Source organism: Sceloporus occidentalis, unplaced genomic scaffold, assembly GCF_023333645.1.
Source record: "Sceloporus occidentalis isolate IW3139 unplaced genomic scaffold, rSceOcc1.0.p SCAF_5, whole genome shotgun sequence".
Lineage (NCBI taxonomy): Eukaryota > Metazoa > Chordata > Lepidosauria > Squamata > Phrynosomatidae > Sceloporus > Sceloporus occidentalis.
In genome coordinates, this window is record NW_028316985.1 from 135076406 (window position 1) to 135101229 (window position 24824).

Consider the following 24824-nt stretch of genomic DNA (forward strand, 5'->3'; position numbering starts at 1 on the left):
TATATATGAGATTTTACTTTTAGGCTACAAACCTAAGGATGCTTACTTTGGAGTAAGTCCTGCTGCAATTTATTTTTCCATTTCATTTCAATAATTTATATCCCACATCTTGACCCAATGGGACCTAAAATGATATTAAGCATGACTTAATTCTGAATAAAATCAGTCGGAACCAGGCTCCAAAACTGCAAACAGAGACATTTACTTGGAAAAGCAGCACATTAAACTCAGTAGGGATTACTTCGAAATAAATGTTCATATGATTGGGCTACTCAGAAGCTTGAAAAAGGTTTTCAGGAGCTAATGTTTTGCATATCCTGACCTATTGCTATTGCAAATTCATTTTGCTTCTACTCCTGTACATTCCTCAGCTGAAACTAAAGAATGTTTAGCAGTTTATACCAAGGTGATACATATTTTTATGATTAGAAAAGCAATGATATGATATGGAACATATGTGGCACCATCAACCCATATGCCTAAGTAACTATGGCTAAAATCAACCAAGCAACACATACTGAGGCTAGTTGGCAAACCATGTACTCTGGAGTACGCCCATCATTCACAACTCAGACCTCAAACCACTTCATCCCATTTTTTGCTTGAAAAAGATAAACAGAGGATATTGGCCAAAGCGAACACTGACTTTGGCTGAACCAAGCCTCATGAAGCAGAGAAACTAATGAAAAAAGAATGACCACAAAACTCAAGGACTTGCTTCACATTGAAGCGCAGCACATGGTCTATATTGTTTACAGCACTCTTTCAAAATGAATTTTGAACACACACACACGACAAAGGCATACTACAAAGGTATGTCATTTTGATTTAAGAAACCATGACCCCAGCTCCTGGTGCCAGGAAAGCCACTGAGCAGGACTGAATGGATCCAGTATTAACTGACTCCAGACACTTAAAGAACCTATAAATCTAAAACACATGTCAAGCAATCAGCAGATGTTTCACTGGAGTCTGGAAAAGGGAAGGTCTTCCATTTGTACAGGGATTTGACATATTAACTCATCTCGCTCATAAAAAGTCACTTAAGAGGTTACCTAAGAACGCTACAAACAGAAAAGGGATGAGCACCTACACACACAGAACTGATAACAGCTTCCAACCAGATACAATTCATAAACCCAACCCCCTGAATAAATCTCTAAAGTATCCTTTACAGGGCAGAGGGATAACTATGTGTTAAGAATAAACTTGCCACCCAACCTCACAACATACAGTATATAATGACTGCTTTTAAAAAGAGAGGAGGAGGGGGAGAAGATTGTTACTAATCTAGAAAACTTTCCTAAAAATCCCTAGAGTAGTCTGTAAGATTACAAGCATTGCGCTATAGAATCCTGTCTCTTGCCTTGACACAACAGTTGGCCATATTCAAGCCTGTCACTACAAAAGATAGGAGGGGGGTCAAGTGTGGCCCCCTGCCCAATGTTATTGGGCAGCAACTCCTACCAGTCCTAGTCAGCACAGGCAATGGTGAGGAATGCTGGGAGTTACAGACAGGTAGCATCTGAAGAGTCTCAAGCTGCCCCTTCCCACAAAGTCAGTACAAGGGAGGCTCCTCCCTATGATAATTCCTCCAGCCAAGCATTGGATTTGTTCTCTGGTCCAAGATGGGAAATGCTCCAAAACATGACTGGACAAATGAGAAAGGGGAGGAGTCTTGTACCTGTCACACCAAACTCTCGCTCCTCCATAACAGAAATCCTATTTTCTTGCTGTAAGGCAGCAAAATCTTCTATTCTTGTGTTTTAATCTAGCCAATTACCAATGCACTGCTACCTCATTGGTCACAATCCACTGACTCAATATAGTACGGACAACAAAATAAATTTCAATTGTTGTGGTCTATATTTTAATTCATGGTGTTAATGATGATATTGGGGTATTTTTTTAAAGCGGGTTTCTGCTGATTCTGTTAAGTTTCATTATTTCGATCAGCGATTCCCAAACTCTGGCCGTTCAGGTGTTTTGGACTTCAGCTCCCCAGAATCCCAGAGCATTGGCCAAGATGGCTGAGGCTTCTGGAAGCTGAAGTCCAAAACACCGGGAGGACCAGAGTTTGGGAATCACTGCCTTAGATCATGCACATGAACAGGAGTGGCAGTGGGATTGGAGTTCCCTCTCCAAGAGTAGGCTGAGGGCCAGCGGGAGTCTGACCCCTTCTAAAACAATTCTGCAAAATTGTACTGCTAGTACACCTAAGCAATTGAGCTTCCTCAGGAATTATCAATTAGAAGTGCACGAAAAGTCAAGTACTAAGAAATATTAAGGCAGAAATTGTTCTTGAGCCCTCTCTGGAATATTACAGGCTGCCTATGATGATGCACACTTATGTGGGAGTAAGCTATGCTGAATACATGGAGGGCACTTCTAAGCAGATACTGTACTTGTAAGAAGCTTCATATTTTAGGATGTATAAATGGTACCAGATGGGAAAAGTAAATTGCCCTCTGCACACAAGTACCTGCAAACAGACAAAATTAAAATCAACTGACCTGCCCATAAAAACAGTTCTGGGGTCCCTAATCATTTAAGGAATTCAGCCAGCTCATGTGCTTTGCACGACTGAACAGTACTTTTTTTCCTGAACCCAGAGAGCACACCATGATCTACCTCTGAGTCTCCTTCACATTTCTATCCCATGAATTAACAGCCAGATTGTCACTGCAATTCTGGTCTCTTAATCAACAATAAAGCTAAATAAACTCAGGAGAACTTCTTTATGAGTAATCATACAATGAACTGTACTGCAAAGTGATTTCCTTGGGGTAACCTCTGGTGTAACTCTTTTCTGTACAGCACAGAACACTGTAGAGGTATAAATGTGCAAAATACTATGAATTCTTATTTCGTTTCATTTTATTTTTGACCCAGTGAATTAGATAGCCATGCTTCAAAGCCAGGAAACTTGATTCCTGCTTCCTTCTGTAAGCTTCTTGTAAGACCCACCTGCATTTTGAGGATTTCTTTTGTATAAAAGCATAAAATCATAGAGTTATGAGACCACAAGGGCCATCCAGTCCAACCCCCTGCCATGCAGGAACTCTCAATCAAAGCATCTCCAGCCTAGAGAGCGAGGTTCCCACTGAGTAGAGAGGCTGGGTTACCAATGAAGGTGGCCGAAAATCTCACCACCAACTTCTGCTTCAATAAGCAATGGTAGGAGTCGCATGAGTGAAAAGGACATAATCTAACCTTGGTCAACATTTGGCGTGTAGGGCTAACAATGTGTCTTGCCACCCTCCGGGGAAGCTAGTCAATAGCATGCTTGGATTTGATGTCACTGTTGTAAGGCCTAGTGTACATGACCCTTCTGCCATTCACATATGTAAAAAAAAAAAGGAGGCAGGTTTCTCAGCACCTCATAGTATTTTTGAAAACTCTCTTGTATAGCAACAAGTGCTCAGGTCTTCTGATTGTATATTTACAAAACTATTTTTTCCTTTCTTTCCTCTCTTTGAAAATAGTTCATTGAGAGGAGGTGATTTTGTATGCTTGTGGCCTTCCCAGCTTGCATGATTTCTGTTCTTCGGATGATACAAATTTCACCTTTCTCTAGTGATTCATGAGACTGAGAGCATCAAAAATTTAGGATTACACAACACACATTTTTTAAATGAGTTTTACTGACAAACAGGTCTTGCTCTCTCCTGTAACAGGAGGTTTCCTGATCTTGCACACTTCCCCGAGTTCGCTGATGACTCATTTGTCCCGGAAGACCCTTGGTGGTGATTCACTGGGGCCAGAGATGGAGTTTCTAAGCAGTGGAAATCATCTTCTTTGCTTCCAGTAGTAGTACGTAGTACAGACACGTACATACCCTGTCCAACACAAAATAAAACAAAACATCCTATGAAATACTGAAGCAGACACAACAGTACAGGACCAGGATTGCAGGAAACCAGTGTTCAAATCCCTCTTGGCCATTGGAGACCCACTTGGTGACCATGGGCAAGTCACACTCTCTCAGCCTCGGAGAAAGGCAATGGCAAACCCCTTCTGAAAAAACTTTGCCAATAAAACCCGAGGATAGCTTTGTCTTAAGGTCAGCCATAAGTCAGATATGACCTCAAGGCTCACAATAGTGGAACAACATAATTATCATTCTAAATCATTTTCTATTGACTTCTATTCAGAATATTTGCCAAAATATCCTACTTTTTAAGCATACATGAGAGCTAGCACTTACCTTTCCTCCTTTTTATTGGCATGTCTATCCCTGATTTGCACCTTCTGTTCCTTCTGTTACTGGGATTTTTGCGAGAAATCCCCCGGCTGGAATATGTACTATCTCGGCGCCGTGACATCTTCCTTGGTGCCTCAGGAAACCAAAAGCAAAAACATTACACTTTGGCTTTGGACAGCTGACCTGTCTACTCAGATATTGTGTGAGTTTCTGAAGCTATCCTACCTGATCTTCCCCTTTTATAAAACAGGTAACAATGTCCCACTGTTACAGTGGCCCTTTGTTTGATGAGACATGACCATATATAGTAATATATGCACAGATACTGGTGCAAAAACAGATAACTACTTCACTGAAATTTGCTTAAACTGACTGAAGTCTATTTTATGCACAGATAGCACACAGTGAATTTCAGAGTGGGAGAACTGCCACAAATAATTCTTGTTCCCTCACAGCAATCAGTCCCAGGTTGCATCCAAATGCAGAATTAACAGGCTGACTCCTCTTTAACTGCCATGGCTCTATGCTATGGAATTCTGGAATTTACAGTTTTATGATATACTTTGCCTTCTCTGTCTGCGAGCTCTGGTGCCACAACAAACTACAAATCCCAGGATTCCATAGCACTGAGCCACGGCAGTTAAAGCTGTATCAAGCTGCATTAATTCTGCAGTGTGGCAGCAGCCTCTGTTGTAAAACCTGTGTCCCACCTTGCTTACTTCAACTAGTGTATTTCAGCAGGGTTACAAGCTGTCCTCACTTCTTTCACCTTCCATCTGAGCATTATTTCAAAAGCTAATTATTTAAACTCATTATATAACTATTCCATTGCTATCAGATGGAAACTGGGAAAAGGAAACTAACTTAACTGCAATGGAAAGGAGGTCTAATAACCAAATTTTCCTGTTCTTCAGTTCACTCCCTGTGGAAACCACACCAGGCTCTCAAACTGAAGAAGTTTTTTTTAATGTAATGCAAAGAAGTTAGTCCATACAGGTCCATTAGTTAGCACTCATTTTTATCTGTGTGAATAAGGATCAATTATTTGAGATACTTACCACAATGATTTGCACATTGTTTAGTTTCCTTGGATTAAATTTAACAATCATAGGTACATATCAGAAATATGTAACTGTTCTGTTGCTATATTGATAAAATGAGTCTTCTCCGTCTTCTCCGTTTCCTTCATGGGATGCCATTTGAGAGGAAAAATCTTCACAGTGAATATCTTCAAGAAGGCCAGGGATCTACTATGTTAATAAAACCATCTGGAAACCATGGAATATTGCATTTCATGAGCACAAAACGAAGTTCCTTCCATAGAGATATCATGTCTGGAAAAAAGCTCCAAAGAACTGTGTATGTACTTATTTAATAGTACAACTAGTCAAGAATAAAAATAATGGTACAGACAAAGAGTGAATTTTCGTAAATTCACATTCCCTGCTTCTTGTAATGTTCCTTGGCTTCCATAATTTAGTTATTGTCAGTTATCATTAATTAGTTTTTCCCCTGGTGGATTTCAGAGGCATTTCACTTTATCTCAGAGATGAGTCACTTTTATGTAATGGTTGCGTTAGTCAGCTAAAGATCAAAGCAGCTGTCTAGCACAATTTAGGCCACAAACCTATATATACTGGTTGTTGTTGTATGCTTTCAAATCATTTCCAATTTATGGCAACCGTAAGATGAAATTATCATAGAGTTTTCTTGGCAAGTTTCTTCAGAGAGGGGTTGCTTTTGCCATCCTCTGAGGCTGAGAGTGTGACTTGCCCAAGGTCAACCAGTGGGTTTCAATGGCCAAGCCGGGATTCAAACCTTTGTCCCCCAGTGTCCTAGTCCAATGCTGAGACTATTATATCATGCTGGCTCCCATTATATACACTCAACCAGAAGTAAGTAGTGTAAAGCTGCAAAGAAGCCAGGAAGAACATCCATGAACATAGAAGAGGTGAAACAAAAGAGGTCCCTGAGCTGCAGAGGAGCGGTCAAGAAAGCCAATAGTCTGTAAAACACATAGCTTTAGGGAAATGAGAAATGATGGCAAGGAGTAGAAAAAAGTCACCAGAATGAAGGAGGGAGAGATGTAAACTCAGGTCAATTGACTCGGACTCAAGTTGCTTCAATGGACTGATTTGGACATAACTCAGCAATAAATGATCCACTGATTTGACCTGACTCGTGACTTGTGTATTTTTAGTGACTGACTTGCTGGTGCCATTCACTTCGAGCAGCAGGCAAGACGTGCAAAATGTGTTTCTCAGAAGGGAACAGCAAATGGGCTTGAGATGGAAGGATCTTCCTTCTAAAGCTTGTGTTAAGCTTTAGAAGGCTCCTCTGATGAGTATCGCAGACTGGTTATGTGACAGAGCTCAGCCCCCATCTCAAGCCCATGGATGTTCCCCTCCAAGGAACATGCCATGCCTCCTTTTTTTCTGTTAAACGGGACTCACCAACTTGACTTGAAAGTAACTTGCAAAGACTTGAGACTTGACTCTGAGATTTGGAGTAAAAGACTGGAATACATCACTGGAAGAAGGTCAAGCAAAAGAGGGGCTAACAGTGAAAGAAAGGCTCATCCCAAGCCTAGAAACCACATCAGCAGTGTTCTTCCAAGAAAGAAGTAAATTATTTCCTCCTGCTGCCCTCCAGTACGCTTGCAACAACCATGTGAGGTAGGTCAAGCTGAGAGAAGATAATGTGCTAAGGTCAGTCGGGAAATTTAATGGGTCAGTGGGAACCTGAGCCCAACACTTTAGCCACTACAGCACAATGACTAGAACCTGAAAATTTAGCAAGGGGGCAGCAAAGTGAAAGATGCAGTGGATGGGTTTTACTGTATATGTGCTTGGAAATTAATATATTGATTTGAATTCAGCAGCCAAATATTTTTTGCAGATCTCTAAGAGAAGATATAGGCATAGGATTGTTTGTTTTCCTTTGATGTAAAAATATAGCATCCGTGAGATTTTACCCTTTTCTTTTTAAAATAATATTATATGTACAAGGATTAAACCACATACATCAAACACTCTCTGATATTGCTTCAGAAACACATAAATCGAAAAGTAATATTATGAAGTCTTAAATGGGATAATGTAATAGTTTAGAAAAGCTTCTGAATTTTCATGGGAGCTGGGTCTCCTTTTTCCTTTTTAATCTGAGTCAATGATATTAACCAGAAACAGATCCATAAATATTTACCGTGCAGCACAAAAACACATGTGAGATGCCCTAGAAAACTCTGTTCAGCAATCCAATGTTTATTTTATTCACTTTGCTGCAGGCGCTCTGGGATCAATGCCAGGGTTACAAATGTTGTTGAATAAATCCCAAAGCGACTTTCTCCACACCCATCTTAATTCTTATTAGTATATCTTTGTTATAAAATCTTGTCCCACCTTCTCCTCATTCTCAATCCTTCGCCCCCTGGAATTATTCACATTAAAGGTGGCCATTAGACAAGAAACAATGTTGATAACCTTATCATAATTTTAAAGAACCCACAAAGACATCCACCTGTTTGATATAATGAGTAAAATAATTAATCATGCTATATCTTTATGTTGCCTCCGAAAACTGAACCAATCTGGCTGTAGATACTCAACCTTCTATCTTCTTTTTGAGGGACAGTCAACATGCTTTGTAATGGTTATAGAGGAATCCATTCTGATTTATTGGTGTTGCTGTACAGATAATCAAGGGACAGGAAATGTCAGTTAAGATGCTTGTTTCCAGCACTTTTGTAAGCCACTTGTGTTAAGAGTCAAGCTTCTTGTTGGCAAGAGTGAACTGGGCTTGTGTACTTTTGTTTAGAACGGGCATGTATGTATGTATGTATGTATTTGAGGGACCAAATACCATAAACCCACCATATCCTGTTTGATCTTGGAGGCTAAGAAGGGTCCACCTTGGTTAGTATTTGGATGGGAGACCACCAATCAATATCAAATCTATGGGCTATAGAGGAAGGAACTGGCAAAACCATCTCTGAATATTTCTTGCCTAAGAAAACCCTATGAAGTTTATGGGGCTGCCATAAATTTATGGGGTTGATAGGCAACTTGAAAGCAGACACACACATTCCTTCTTTTGACTCTCCTGCATGATAAAAGCCATCTACTAGAATTCTTCTTTCAGTGGAACTCTTAAAAATACAAGAGCAGAACCTTTTTTCCCCTCCCTGAACTCCTCTTGACTCTTTTGTCGTCTTCAAGACAATAATGGGAACAGTCACTGTCTGTGAGAGAGATTGTGTATATTTTTCTCAGTACAATAAATTTGTTCCTTGTCCATTTTGGGAAGTGGCTTTAATCTTGGATTTATACATCCTGTAAAATTGAACTCTGAAGGGAATGAAGACCTCTGAGTTTGGTACAGAGGCCAAAAGAGATAGTGGAAACAGGATGAGTGGTGCAAAGGAGTGGTTCAGCTTTGCAAGCAACACCTGCTGTGCTATCAAGTCCCACCCTCGGCAAATTTCATCATGTACAGCACAAAGTGCGGAACATTATATATATATATAATGTATATATATTGGCTGTTATAATAGTTCCAAAGTACAAAAAAGGTAGCTACCATTATAACTAGTTTATAACTCTATACCTCTCATTTCTCAAAAGTTCCTTTCAAGTTGCTTTTTTAAAAAAGAAATACTTTTCTTCTGTTCCCTTCATCAACACCTCAACACACCAAACAGCTCATGTGACATAGCATGAGCCAGCACATGAAGCATACTCCTCCTTTCCATTTAATAAGGCCACATCCTTCAATAAAAACTTAAAGTAAATCAAATGGCCATGCCCCAAACGGAATGAAGTTATAGCCGGTTAATTATAATGCAGTATAGTAGTTTTAGTGCTGGACTAAGGAAATTATCACACTGCTTTTTTCCTGATTTGGGCAGGGGCTGAGACCAGCCTGGGCCCATGTGTTATCACACAGCTCAGTGCCCAGACTGGAACCATCCCGTACCCGATCAGAACATCTCATATTACTCCCATTACTTTGCTAAGAATGGAAAAGACACATGGGAGAAGTCCCAATCTGGCATGGGATGGTAATGATCTGGGCACAGAGCTGTGCAATAAGATGCAGTCCCAGCCATGTGTCAGCCAAGGCCCAGATTGGGAAGAGATAGCCAATTAAATAATCTCTGGAGAACAGACTCTGAATCCCTACTCAGTCATGAAAACCCACTTAGTGATCTTGGGCAAGTCACACAATTTCAGCCCTCAGAAAACTCAGTGATAGGTTCATTTTAGGGGCACAACAACTTGAAGGCACACAACAACAACAAAAGTTATACCTGCTTTGTTAGGGGAATAATTACAATTATTTGTACCTAATTACTTCTATGCTCTGGCCTGCAATGATCATTAAGATATGACCTGATTCATTAAAACACGCTGCTCTTTCCATAAACAGATGATTTCTGTTTTCCCTTCCAAGCAAACTTAAAGGGTGTTTTGTTTTTTCCTTCCTTTGAGAACATGGGATCCCCGGTGCTCTCATGGCCTTTTTTGTGAGATCATTATCCAATTACCTATCATCACCAGCAACCATTCACACCCTGTAGTTAGATTTAGTAGTTGAAATACTCACTTCCAGCATAGTTCAAATGAACCAGGTCAAAGGAACACATCAGTGGCAATTTAAACACAGATGTTTAAAACAGACAAGTTAAAATCCCAGCCTGCTAGTTCTGTAATGTTTAAGCATGGAGAAGAACCCAGCCTCTGTAGCAGAAAAGAATCTACAAAATAAATGAGAATTTGAAAATTTGTTGTCATTTGTGACAGATTGTTTTAAAGTGTGTGAAACATTTTTCTCATATACACCGAAGTATTTGCAGTAATTCATGTGAGAATCCCTACTGCTACCTTCAGTCACCTCGGTCTGGATGTTCACAAGAAAACTAAATAGACCTCCAACTCATTTTCAGAATATGTTTACTCATGTGCTACAATGCTTAAAGTATACTAGAAAATCTCTCACTTGATACCTACAATACAGATATAGGACTTAATCACACAAGGTTCTACTCCTGGTAAAATTACATTCTTTTCAAAAGCATCATGGCATCAGAACTTTGTTGTTGATGTGTGCCTTTAAGTCATTTCTGATTTATGGTGACCTAAGGTGAACCTATCATGGGGTTTTGTTGGGAAGATTTGTTCAGAGGAAGTTTGCCATTCTCCTCCCCTGAGGCTAAGAGTATTTTACTTGCCCACTCAGGACTGCTCTCTTCTTTATCAGACCTTTGTAATCTTTTCAGCATTATAGCCTTTGTTTGCACTAATACCTTATCACATGCAGCATTTGACACTTTTCACCCAGTACCACTCACTACTGCCCAATTTGGCACACACGGAAATTTACCGCACCGGGGATAAAACATTCCCCGATGCGTTATAATGTGCACGAGCGGGGCCGCGCACGGAGTGTGATGGGAACCTGATGGGGCCCAGAATGCTAGTTTACCGCACAGGGAACGCTGCCGCCACCACTGTGCATTCGCATCGCGTTCCCATCGGGTTCCAGGGGACACCATTTCTGGGAACTGTTTCAAAGCGTTCCCAGAAATGACGTCCCCTGGAACCCAATGGGAACACAATGGGAACGCACGGTGGTGGTGGCGTTCCCTGTACGGTAAACTAGCATTCTGTGCCCCATCGGATTCCCATCACGCTCCATGCGCGGCCCCGCTCGTGCACGTTAGAACGCATCGGGGAACGTTTTATCCCCAGTGCAATAAACTCCACAGAGAGACACTCTAGAAAGAATAGAATAGAATCATAGAGTTGGAAGAGATCACAAGGGTCATCCAATCCAAACCCTGCCATCCTCCTAATGTTGAGGTAGAATCTCTTTTCCTATAGCTTTCATCCACTGTTCCTTGTTCTAGTCTTTGGAGCAGCAGAAAACAAAACTTGTTCCATCTTCAGTGTGACAACATACCCAGCTTCCCACTATGAAGTAGCATAGCTAGGAGTCAACTTGGACTAAACTTCAGAAGATGAATATTTCCAAAGAGTTCCTAAGCATTTTAGAAAACACTGGCTGGAGTTCTGTCGGTTACTCCCAAGTAGCATAGACCCATTTAATCAATTACCGAATAGTGAGGGATGTGTGTGTATGTGCATGCCTTCAAGTCACCTGTTGCCTTATGGTATCCCCAAGAATCCCATAGGGTTTTCTAAGGCAAGGAACATTCAGAGGTGGTCTTGCCAGTCCCTTCCTTACTCTGAAATAAAGCCCACAGCACCTGGCATCTGTTGGTGATCTTCCATCCAAGTACTAACCAGGACTGGCCCTGCTTAGCTTCTTAGATCATATGGAAGCTGGTGTCTTTATGATATTTAGGCCTAAATCCAATTGATTCAATAGGTTTAGTCAAGACTAAGGCAGGATTTAGGCTATGTTATGCAAATATTTGCTGGTTTTAAAATGCTATAAAACATATGCATTTCATATAGTAACTTGAGTTTGACATAAAACATTAAATTCAAGCTGTCTTTTTAATAGTTGGGCTATAAAAATTTCATGTATTTAATTACTACGCTATCTTCCCATCCATAACTCAGAAAGCATTTTATTATTGCCATAGAAGAAACAAATATAAAACATAAATCTATTCCTACCAAAGTTCTAAACACTGTAGACTGTTTTTTTAAGCAAAACCAGCTCCTTGATCCTGCATCATTTTGACTGATCTGTTTTGCACCTTTTCCAGCTCTATTTTATTTCTGAGGTAGGTGACCAGATCTGTAAACAATAGTCCAAACATGACAGAAGCATGGCCATAAGGGCATTGCAGTGCTTCCAGTTCTATTTTCTATTCCTTTTCTAATAATTCCTGCTATGAGTTTTGCCTCTTTCATTGGCACCAAACACTGTGCTGACATTTTCTTTGAGGTATCCATTAATACTCTTAAGAAGTCTTTCATAGTTAGTCATTGGTAGTTCAGACCACACCAATCATGAGTAAGCCTAGGAATAGCTCCCTTTGACCTTAGTGGGACATATTTCTGACTATATATATATATAAATATCCTCTTTCATCTTTACATTGTTTTTTTACCTTCTCTTGGAAACAATTCTCTTTAAGATTATAGTAAAAGATTTTTAAAAAGCAGTTCAAGAATGTATTTTTTATCTGTACTTAAATAATTCCTCCTTTATCGCTCTCTTTTTAAAATCCTATAATGTATTATTAAGTATGGAGACATACTGCTGATGACAAATCTTGTAATAATGGCATTACTAAAAAAATGTTCAATGTTTTTTTCAGGATACTTTATTATAGTACACTAGGCCAACCGAAAAGCTTTTCAAAAGCTGTCAGCATCATTAGCTTTTGCCGTTTGAGGCACAAACAAGGACATTGGATGCATATTGATCTGGTGTTATTCTAAGAAAGGATGAAGCAATAGAAATGCATGTGGGGGGGGGATCAAAGATACCATTTTAGTAGGCAAACATCTTAGGTGCTGAGATTCTCCACAACAGGAATTTCCTTTCTCATGGCTTAGAAATTCCCAAGATGAACTGGGAAAGTAACAAATTTTGCCACTATTCTAATTAAACACTTTCCATTTTTATTTTTAATATCATGGTCTTCTCTTTCAGCATACTGGAGATGAGGTGAACATGTTCAGCTCTCCCTAATAAAAGAAGAGCAATGCTACTTGCAATATTTACTACTTTAAAACTTGATGGTTATACAGTACTTAGTTTTGCTTCCAAAGTCCATTCTACTCAAAGACCCACTGAATTCAACAGGGTATGTCCAGAAATACAAGCTATTAAATCAAATTAAAAAGTAATCTTTATAGAAAAACATTATTTCCTAAAGCTAGCATGAGAAGAACAAGAAATAATCAGCAGTATGGACAGAGAAATGTCAGATCACATAACAAAAGGAAGAAATTGTTATCAACCTGCATTCCCATCCTCTATTTCTTAAACCATGCTTCCAGATCTGTTAAGGCTATAGCTCCCATTTACAGATAATGGAACTTGTAGTTCAACACGTCTGGAGGGGTCCAGGTTGGATAACATCCTCCTTAATCAAGCCACATTTATATACACCAGCTTCTCTCTCTCCTACATGAATCTCATGAATCATTTATGTATTTCTGATGAGGTTCTTGAAAAAGGAATGCACTGCCTGAAGAGCACAATAAATTTGATGGTTTTATGAGTAAACTGTTTTTTAAAAAATAGTAGTAGGACCAAAACCTTTACAATTAGTCTTTTCTCTTGTCAATTCTTCACACTCCGTTCCACACAACTACAAGAAAAGACAAATACACAGTCTATTCCTACTTTTGAATTTTGAATTGACATGTTCAGTGTCAACAGTGAAAACTCTTTAGCAATTTTTGCTGTGGAAATGTTGTAAATGAAATAGAGAAGGGCAAGCTTGAAATAGTGAAGTAATACTGTCAATACAATATTTTCAAGTAGCTGATAGATGTATGCTGTGACTCATACCTTTCTCACAGATCGAGCATCAACCTGAACCTGCTCAGACACTTGCTCCAGGGGTAAAAGCACCAGATAATGATTACCAATTAGCAGACACTAATCCTCTTTGCATATCCTCCCACACTGAAGCCCTGCTATTGACAACAGAACAACATACAGATTAACATGGAATTTCCTCCAGACCCAAGGTCACACAGTGTGGGTGTGGGTGTGGGTGTGGGTGTGCGCGCGCGCGCACACACACACAACTCCCTTCTAGGCCAGCATTCTCTGAAGATGCCAGCCACAGATGCTGGCCAGCGGAAAAAAGGAACTGGGGAAAGAATGGGAAAGCAAGGGCTTTATAAGGGATGGGCAGAGTTACCGTCAAAAAGTTGCTAAAAGTTGCAAAGTTAACTTTGCCCAGTGATTCTAGAGGTTTCCAAACAGCACTGCACAGGCGCAGTACAACCAATTTGTATGATTAGCAGAGACCATGAAGAAGAAATATATATATTCAGCTCTCTTCTAGGCCAGCATTCTCTGAAGATGCCAGCCACAGATGCTGGCCAAACATCAGGAATAAACTCTTCTAGAACATAGCCACATAGCCCCCCAAAACCACAAAAACCTAAGGATGCCAGCCATGAAAGCCTTCGACTTCACAGCAGAAGCTGGCATAGAAACTGTAGCTCAGGTGTCTTTAGTCACTATATGTGGATAATTTGCAGCTAATACTCTGTGCAGATTTAAAATGCAAAACAGGATCAGTTAAATTCAGGCATTGTAGTTTGACTGCCAATTGTGGCTGCTTCTGTACTTTAAAGAAAATGTCAGCTTGATGAATACCTTGAAAATGTCCAGTTGCCAGACATCTGAAAAAGAATTGTGCATTAAGACTCACATTATGAATGTTTAGCACTTGAAATGCATTGTTCTTCACTAACCATGCACATGGTTTCAGTTAGAAATTATGCAAGAGGAAACTGCATAAAAGAAGTCATACTAAGCAGTACAAGAGAGGGCATTTCTGGGGTTTATGGTTGATGACATTATGCCTGGAACCATTGAAGCTGGGTATCCTTGAACCTCAGAAATGGTCAGGGTTAACTTTATTACATTTTAAAAAAACAAACCCTGAAAATATGATGCCATTTGTTTATTTAAAAATAATCTGCCTCAAGTGCATTTGTGTTTCTTGCTATTATGAACAGGAATGTTCAGATGAAGTCACGCTGACGCATCTATGCTGTCACATGGATTGCAACAAGACTGGCTCCAGGTCAAAAGTCCATTGCCTTGGACAATTTATTTATGCAATGTGTTTTATAACAACCTCCTGCTCTCAAGATTAATAACAAACTCTCATCTATTTCTATGAAATTCCTTTGTTGCTTCGGTGAAGACATACGGTTCAAATGTCCATCCCTCAAACTGGGTTGTAGAACTGAAAGCTTAGATTTCATTGAGGGAAAACAAATGAGTGGAGACACACAAGGTTACTTTTTGTAAGTATTATGTGAGCCCCTCAAAGCTCTACCTTTTCAGTGAGAGAACCAGTTTTCCTGCCCCATGGGAAAGGGAAGGTTTCTGTCAGGCTGATTCACACATGATCTCATGTGTGCTTTCAAAATCTTCTCTCTTAAGTGAAAGTTGCCTGGTGCTTGGAGGCTACGCCTGCCTGAGCAGGGAGACTTTTGAAGACACACACACTAGTCAACCCATCTCAGATCTTCAAAGACATCCTCTCTGTCCTCCTAAGCCTCCTCTGCTCTGCATCCTCCATCTCATATCACGTTCATAAATCTTCTTCCTTTCTCCCAGCACACACACATTCAGGAGCCTGGGCAATAGCTTTGGCTCACAGACCTAGGTGAGGCAAACAGGTATTGTGGAAAAAGCTCAGTGTTGTGTCTGAAACATTTTGTTCTCTCCCCAGGGTTGTCTTTTCCCCCAACAGTTGCATCCCTGCAAACCTTGGGGTTCAGCCAAGCTTCTGACTTCAAGATGCCATTTTTATTATGTAAATATTCTCATGCTATGGTGAATATTTGAAATACAGAGAATGAGAAGCAGACCTTGGAAAAAGTTATATTTTGGACCAGAACTCTCAACTGTGTAGGATTATTTAAACTGTAATCCAAAAAGCACCTTTTCTTAAGCTCTGATAACTACATCTGTTGTGCATCTACACTATAGATAATGTAGTTTAACACCATGTTAACTGTCATGGCTCCATCCTACAGAATTCTGGGATTTGTAGTTTTGTAAGATACCAGAACTCTTTGGCAGAGAAGGCTAAAGACCCTGTAAAACTACAAAATCCAGGTTTCCAGAGGATGGTGCTACAGCACTTAAACTGATATCAAATAGCATTGCTTCTACAATGTAGATGCACCCTCAGTATCAAATAATATTACTTTAAAATAAAACAAAACCCCAAATCCAGTAAAGAGTAATACCTTTATTGGTCAACCAAAATGCACAAAAGACATCATGCAAGCTTTAGAAGATCTGCTTGCTTCTTGGTCAGATAAAAGATGTTTTAAAATATATATGGGAGGCGGAAGAGACAGAGTTGGAGTCACAGGCCTACATTTTATATCAGATGTTGTCTCCCTGTTGATTTGGTCGGATCGCAATGCAAGCAAAGGACATTCCTCCTTTGTCCATGGGGACACCGAAACAAAGGAATCTCCATTAAAAACACTAAAATACTCTTCTTGGGATCCAGGATGTCTCTGTCTTCTGTGAAACCACAATCCCCTGTCTTGGACAAACAGAATTGAAATTTCTCAAGAAATTTTGTATTCTTTTATCCTGCCTAATTTAGAAGCAAGTGGAGCCTCTAAAGCTGCCTTAGTATATTTTGTGCATTTTGGTTGTCAAATAAAGGTATTACTCTTTTATGGATTTGGGGCTTTAATTTATTTTGCTGTATGGCCAGCACGGCAACCCTGAATATATTTCCTGAATATTATTTTAAATATCTGTAAAATTTCAGTGAGAGAGCTGGCTGAATGAATACAAATAGCCCAACCAGAAAAACTGAGTGACTTTTTGGGAATACAGAGCTACTTTAATGGCCATTATTAAGAGCAAAAGAGACCAAAGATGAACAATGTGTGGCCCTGGGCTCCCCAGACCACCATCCCCAGAATTCAAAGGCAACAGTTCCGTACTAAAGTACCATGGCCAGTGTTCAAGAAAGGATAAAAAGCCCATTTAAGATATTGTATTAATTTTCTGTTTACTAATTTTGGGGGCACTATATACTCACCAAGGACTCCAAAGTGTCCAGTGGTAATCTGACTATAGCTATGTCTTGCAAAATCAAAAGCTATACTCCAGAGTCCTGGGGCAGGGGGAAGACAACAGGTCTGAAGTCTCTGATTATAAGTGTCTTATAATGCACGAGGACTTCTACTGATAGGCGAACATCACAGACTAAGAAGAGTACTATCATGCCACACAGAGAGGCAGCAGATGGGGGGCAGGGTGATTTTAACAGAGCCTGACGATACCTACTGTGCTTTCCCTGGTTTCTGCAAGCATCGAACATAGGACTGCATTTTGAACTTTAACTGGAACATTATGAATCATGATACAGAACAGAAGCAGCACAATAATGAAGGATCAAGGGAGGCAAGAAACGAAAGGGGGTCAAATGCATATCCAGTGACTTTGTGCAAAATGATCCTCTGGCACGATTGTAGATCTGCTTTGCTAAATGTAGAAAATGAATGATAAAGCGGGGGGGGGGGGGGGGGGGAATCATTGTGACTGTTGGGAAATGTGTATTGCTTTTTCTAAAATAAATAAATAAATGAAATGAAACATCTGGAAAGGATTTTTAATATTACCATGCCAAGTTGGAAAATGTCCGATTTGTTTTAATCAGAAAATGACACCTCTGGAGAATACAGACATGTTGAAAACGCTTAGCTCTTTGAGTCTAGAGTAAAGTAACTGCATCAGGAAGCAAAAGGTCAATCTCATTACTAGCGTGCTGCAATAAAGGTCAAAGAGGTCCAGCTGAGACTGACAGATCCAGATATGGGGTGCCAGCTACAACCCACCCATGTCAATAGCAAAACTCCCCTTTATGTTAATAGGCCATAAACTATTCCACTCCCATTGTAATGTTTAGCAAAGGCATGACCTGCTCTGTGTGTGTGTGAGAGAGAGAGAGAGAGAGAGAGAGAGGTGGGGAGAAAAGGGATGTTGCTGGCTTGTTAACACATGCTGCACAATAAACTCTTCAAAATCCAAGCTACCTGCTGACCTGAAAAGTAACATCTCCTTGCTTTTATTGATAACGATACATATAATGTAATATTATCCCATTTTAGAACCAGGGAGCCATTTCCTGCTAATTAGCTATACTTCTGAGATGTTCGTACACTATCATGCACACTGAAAGGCAAACCATTCAGTGCTATTCAGATTTGTTCCCCACCACCATTATATACTTCTTTTTTTAAAAAAAGGAGATTTCAATGTGACTAAGGTTTTTGCTTTATGGATTGCTAACCATATAATTAAGCATTTAACCCAAATAAAGATGTTGGGATAAGGAGAAGCTCCTCATGTCAAGTGAGGTCAAGAACACTTGATCTTTTGAATGTCTTTTTTGGTAGGCTTTCCAGTTGCCATGGTGATTATCCTAATATTCTCTGTATTACTTTATCTCATACTCTGGGTGAAACATCAGCATGATGGCTACATTGATACTGGAGAGATAGCTGGCCATGGTGATCAAATACAGTTGGGGAGATCATAGAAGAAGTCTGGAAATGAGGAGAAAAGAATATGAAAGATTGGAGGAGAATGGATAGGATGTGGTATGAAACAATGGAATAGGAAGATAGACAAGTGCACATAGTGTAGTAAAGATAAAAGAATAAGGGGGGAAAAATTAACACCAGTGGAGAAAAGAGTCTAAAGGAGAAGTTCTAAAAGAACAATAAAAAGAATAGGGCAAGCATAATTTAAAAATTGGAAGAACCAAGTTTAAAATCCAGGCAATGGCATACATGTCATTATAAGAACATTTCAGAGACAACCAAACCAAGAGAAAATGAAAATTATGACAGAGTCTGATTTTGGGTACAAGATTGAACATTGGAAGCTTCTTTTTACTTGTCAGAACGTTAGCCTATATAGCTTAGTGTTATCTGCAGTAACTACCAGTGGCACTCTAGAGTACAAATACAGCATATCATTTCTCACCCATTCTGGAGAAACCTGACGTTGAAGCTGACACCGACCTCAAGGGTGGGAGCCATGTGGCCCTCCAGGTATTTTTGACTGCAAATCCCAGCAGATCTAGAGAGAATAAACAAAAAAAAGTATTCACTAGATGCCAACAAGATGTTTTAAAATAACAAAAAGACCAAGTGTGCCCTGGGGTGGGCGCAGGGAGATTTTCCACAAGTAGCGTTGGATGAGAATTTCATTTGGTTCATTTTTTATTTTATTTTTTGAAATGCACCTTCCAAAATTCAGTTGTGATTAAAAAGACTGACGTATAGAAGATTCACTCATCCAGGCAGTCAGCATTCTGTTCTTAGCCCTTAAAATGAATTTTGCATATTCAAAGATGTTTCTGCTAAAGAATTAGGGATGTTTCCTCCTTGTCTCAAGAGTCTCATATTTAACAGCTACATAGCAACAGTTATGTTGTTCTTTCCATACTGGGAAAAGCTGTAAATACTGAAGTTGCAAACATTATAGAGAATTCCATTTATTTTATTACCCCGCCCAAGAACTTGATCAAGATTTGCACATTTATTCAGTTTTACAACAGTCAGGTCAATGGCCTACCTAACACAGTAACATTTACATTGACAAAAACTGTATTCCCAAAATGAATTCAAACAGTTTGTCAAGCTATTCTTGTCATGTGATTTCTATGAAGTTCGTTTCCCAGTGGGCTGAGGAGGAGGAGAAGGAAAAATATCATCAGTTCCATACAGTCCTAGGAGTCAAATGTAAATCCCTTCTGTAGGTCCAATAGAAGACTGGCTATAAATCCTCAGTATCTTGTTCCATTCATTGTGATTTTCTCACCAATGCAGTCTTAAACCACAATGGAAAACAGGAATGTGTCAAGCATGCCTATACTTCTCTCTGTTGTTTTCAGCACAATTAAAAGGTGTGTGTTTTCAAACACAGTAAATTATTCCATCTGGTTTCATAAGCTTATGAATGGCTGCCGCTCCATTATCCTACAACTTCTTAGACATCAGTAGAATAAACTCTCTTTATTTAATAAATCTGAAAGCTTTGAAAACATTCAGATTATAAAATTGAGCAACAAATGTGTGTGGATATGAAATGATGCATAAAAAATTAGGATTTCTCCATACCGATTAGCCACTGTACATGAAGCCAACTAGCCTGAGTAACCAACTACAGGATTTCAGCAAGAAATGCCTCTCCTTTTATTTATGAGTTTAAATTCCACTGGTTATTATTAAAATGGTGCAAAAAAAGCTCCATTTATATTTTTAAATTCTAAAAGGGTCAGATCTTTCAGAAATTCATTGTTCCATGTAGTTTATGGAAACTTCCTGGATGTTTCTCAGGCATCACTGGATATTCATAGAAATGTGTAGGTTCAACAACATTTGCTTTGGCACTTCTTGCGCCTTTAACAGCTATGTGCAAGAAGCAGAAATTCAGTGTTGGTAACACTTTCGTTGGCAAGGATGGGGAAGAGGACTTTAGCTCCTGAAAGTCTACATGCTACTCAGCTGTTGAAGACACTGCAGCCCTGCCAGGAAAAAGCTGGCAACTTTGTAGAAACAAGCCTTCCCTTTTGCATGTTTACATATTTTTGCCAATGTCAATGCTGAAAACTTGAAGGACATCCAGGCAGCTGTGCAGAATATTGGTCCTGCTCAATCAACCCAGAAATTCCCAGAAACAAAAGAGGCAAGAAATAAGGACAAACTCCAAGCATGGAGCTATGCCAGATGCCAATCCCTTAAAAGCAGTAATAATGTATGAAAAATAATTTATATAATTATTTAATTAACTTATTTGCCAGCTTTTAGACAATGGAGAGGGAAAAGGTGGAATAAAATGTTACTGAACAAGATTACAGCTTATACTTCTCAGGGTAGGGTTGGGGAATGAACTTCTTATCTTCAGTTCTAGAATCGGTAGAAACCCAGTGATTGAACACCAATGGATATTTTTTAAATATGTGCTACAACAAATCTGATTGATGGGTTATATTTTCCAACTTGACTTAATCTCTGATGAATACATGTGATATGAAGTGACAAAAGACACAAAAGGAAAAAGGAATCCCCTCTTCCTCCTTCCAGTGCCCTACAACTTGATTCTTGCACCGCTACATCATGTTATGGGTATTCTCTTCCTTCCTTTTAGATTTGGCCTTCTGTACAGATTCTTTATCCACAGATTCAACCATCCACAGCTTGAAAATATTTTTAAAAATTTAAATAAAAAAAACAAACTTTGATTTTGCCTTTTAATAGAATAATGGGACTTGAGCATCCAAGAATTTTGGTAACCATGGGGGGTCCTGGAACCAAATCTCAACAAATATAAAGGGCTCATTGTATTATCCTTTCAGTGCTGAATTAGCTATCTAATAGTAATCAAAAGGACACAAAAATCAATTTCCATCAACTATTAAATTCCAACACACAGGTAAATAATTTAAAAGAATATGTACATTGATAAATATCCATGAGCTTTCAAGGACCTAGTGTATTCATGTAATGATTTCAACCCAAACAAAGCTACTATGGGACATTTCTAAAACATATGAGTAAGAGAAGCTTTGGCAGTTTTACATCTCCAGAAATTAGCTGATTTAGAGCAATCTTTTTGAAAAAACTTTGTGGTAAAAATATACTCAAAACAGTAGCTTTTACTGTATAAGATGTAATTAGAGATCTATAGCTATAATTGTTACAAATGCTAAAAAATCAGACCATTGATTGGTCAAAAGTTGACATTCCAGTTCCCTATCCCATTCCTGCTGTAAACTTCACTAACACATGTTAACTGACATATGACTGGATGACTTAATATCTTTAGCTGTCTCCTTTTACCACAACACAAAAAGTAATATTTTTGGACACACATTAAATAGCAAAGTCAATCATACTGCTGATTAGGCTTTACGAATAGATACACTCTGTGTCTTCTGTGATACTTAGTAGCTTAAAGGACCAGGGCCAAAGTTATCACAAGGAGACATTTCCCAATTCTACTATCCATCTGTATATTATTTCTTGAAGGGCAAATGGTCTGAGTTAGATTTTGGCTCACCAAGATAAAGATCTGGACCTATTTTATTAATTTCACACAGCATCCCTTGGCAATGTACAGAAACCTTTTCAGAGAAATCCAGAAGGCCAAACAAGGGTAACATGATGAAAAATGTGAATTGGGAAAAAATCAAAACAGCTAGAGTGAAGCTACCTGGCAAGAAGTATTAAAACAAATAAAACCTATCAGCACAGTAAATTGCAATACACACTGAAATCTTGACTGGGCTATGTTGTACATCCAGGCACAGATTCAGGGAAAGAGCTGGTTTTGCTACTGATGAATCCCTCTACATAGAATTATATGTGCACTGCACCAAGTAAAACATTTCTTCTCTACAATTACACAGACATCTGTGAATCTGCACCAACATTTAGGCATGTGGTAATGAAATATATTTTTTGTGATCACTACAAATACTTTCTCATAAACAAACTTTCCAATTTAAGTCAGTCTTCTCTACAGACATTTTTGCTATCTGCCAAATAGTTAGCAGGACTCTGGGGAAGACCATAAATAATTGTAGCACTCAGGGCTGCTTCTTACACATTACATCATGGAATCATCTGCTTGGCTGAATTTTGGCTCCAGGATTGTCCTGAACCATGTTGCATATCCACAGATGGATCCAAGCCAGATTAGTTTCTTGATTGTTCATTGTACTCTGAATAGCATACATTTATCTGTTGTCAGCTTAGCTATATCAATGAAGTTGCACTGGTGACTAAACCTTGCACAGGTTCCATTCTGAGAGATGAGCGATACACTTCACACTAACAACAGAATAGCTATAGCTTACAAAGCAACCATAAATAATTCTGCCATCACACCTAATGACAGGTAATCATTTCTACTGCAAAGTAGTATGGAGTTCTATTTGTGCATCTATATGTTTTCAGGTCGACTGTTGACTTATGATGACTTTATGAATTTCATAGGGTTTTCTTAGGCAAAGAATCCTCAGACGTAATTTTGTCAGTTCCTTCCTTCCTCTAAATATAGCCTACAGCACCTGGAATTTGTTTGTAGTCTCCCATCCAAGTACTAAACAGCTTCCAAGATCAGATCTGGTGCCTTTAGAGTATTAGGCCCATGGAGTTATGCACAGAGGTAATAAAAACCCAGAAATGTCCAACATCAGGCAGGATCTAGTAGCAAATTGAAGTCCAAAAGTCAATAGTAAGAAAGCAAAATGCTGACAGACTATCCAGATGGGAACAAGTTAACAGCAGAGGTAGTGGTCAAGCAAAGGCCAATTAGTCACATCCTACTAGAGAGAGGGACAATCTAAACCACAGTCTAAAGCTGAAAAACAATCAAAACAAAGCAGATAATAAGCAAGGAGGATTCCACAACTAAAAAAAACATAGTCTAAGGCCAAACATCAAATAAACAATCACAAGAAACCTGGGTTACAAGGACTGGTGGAATGACCATCATCTGACTTGGGAGCAATGCTATCTCCATCCAGGAGCATTGCTTCCTGTATCCCATGTGTTTAAAGAGTCCTGACAGAGTGAGACGTTAAACAAGCATGTGGAATCTCAAACACTGAGACCCAGATCAAGCCCTGCTAATGACCCATCACCTCTGGATCCCTCAGATGGCCACAACCCTCCCCATGATTCAACGTTCAGGCTGCCAATGATGGTAAGAGCCCTCCTCACTTGGACCATAGGCTACAAGTGCTCATTATACCATTATTTGTTGGCTTCTTGTCTTTTTTAAATCTCTCTTTGCTTTTCCTATTCTAAAAGAATGAATTATCTCTCCTGAGTTTTAGCTAATTGCAGCATGGTGCAGTGGTTTGAGTGTTGGACTGGGACTCTGGAAACCATGGTTAAAATCTCTGCTCAGCCATGGAAACCAACGGGGTGACTTTGGGTAAGTCATATGGCCATTGTCTGAGAAGAAGACAAAAGCAAACCCACTCTGAACAAATCTTGCCAAGAAAACATGTTTGCCTTAGAGTCACTATAAATCAGAAATGACTTGAAGGCATACAACAACAAGTAAGAGCTTTAAGCTAAAATATGCTCATATTTTTCATTCTTGTTTTTTCCTTTGGCTCCATCCTGCAGCCCCTGAAATTTTTTTGTGAAACTGAGTTCAATCTCAGGTTAAACAAGGTCTCTGGTCTTGGGATAAAGTAACCAGACAAGAATGAAGACAGACAAGCATACATCCATTACATTAGAGCCCGTTTTGTTTGTCACTCTCTTAACAAACCAGAGTCTGAACCCACAATCTAATGTTATTTTCCTGTCCCCAGTTCGCTATAGGACTGATAAGCCAAGGCCCAGGTTTAGACATAACAGGAAACCTTTGCTTCCTTGTTTCTGGCTAGTTTAGGTGCTCCCACTGTTTGGAGAAGCCAAACAGTGATGGTTGATTGCTTCCATGTTCTCCCCAGCTATGTCCACTATACATGCCTTCACTGATTGTCTAATTTAACTGCAAATTTATGCATATTTAATTTGTGAGAAGAGTGCTAGACTTTCAAGGAATCCAGATTTTAAGCCCCATCTCCAGCTATAAGACCTAGTAGATAGCCATGGGACCATTCACTATCTTTATTCAGACTTACTTCACAAGGTTTTTGAGTGGATAAAGGGAGAGTTTTTTGTCTTGTTTTGTTTTATTTTTTGCCACAGGCTTTCTGGTTAGACTTCCTGTTGCAGGCCAGTCAACGAATAACCTAGCCTTTGGGTTTTCATTGAGGGCTCAGGTGTTATCATCCAAATAAGCTGCAGAGGTAGTCTGGAGAAAGACTCTGGCTGCAGCTTCTCCAACACTTGACTGTTTATGAATTAGTTGCAATTCCATTAAGAAATTA

General features: G+C 39.3%; 1 protein-coding gene across 13 annotated transcripts in view; it reads right to left on the reverse strand.

Annotated features, from left to right (window-relative positions):
• Positions 1-24824, reverse strand: part of LOC149312857 (uncharacterized) — a 134656-nt gene that overhangs the window by 81006 nt on the left and 28826 nt on the right. For 6 of the 13 annotated variants that reach the window (XR_016281317.1, XR_016281316.1, XR_016281318.1 and 3 more), the window contains exon 3: positions 18908-19003. Coding sequence is in view for 7 of the 13 variants with exons in the window: in XM_089525554.1 (XP_089381680.1) it covers positions 18908-19003 (96 nt within the window). In the remaining 6 variants the exon portion in view is untranslated. Of the gene's footprint in view, positions 1-3481; positions 3840-4207; positions 4338-5262; positions 7134-9310; positions 9960-17849; positions 18466-18907; positions 19004-24824 lie in introns of those variants that run through there. The other 7 variants (XR_016281315.1, XR_016281319.1, XR_016281320.1 and 4 more) reach the window with 6 other exon arrangements.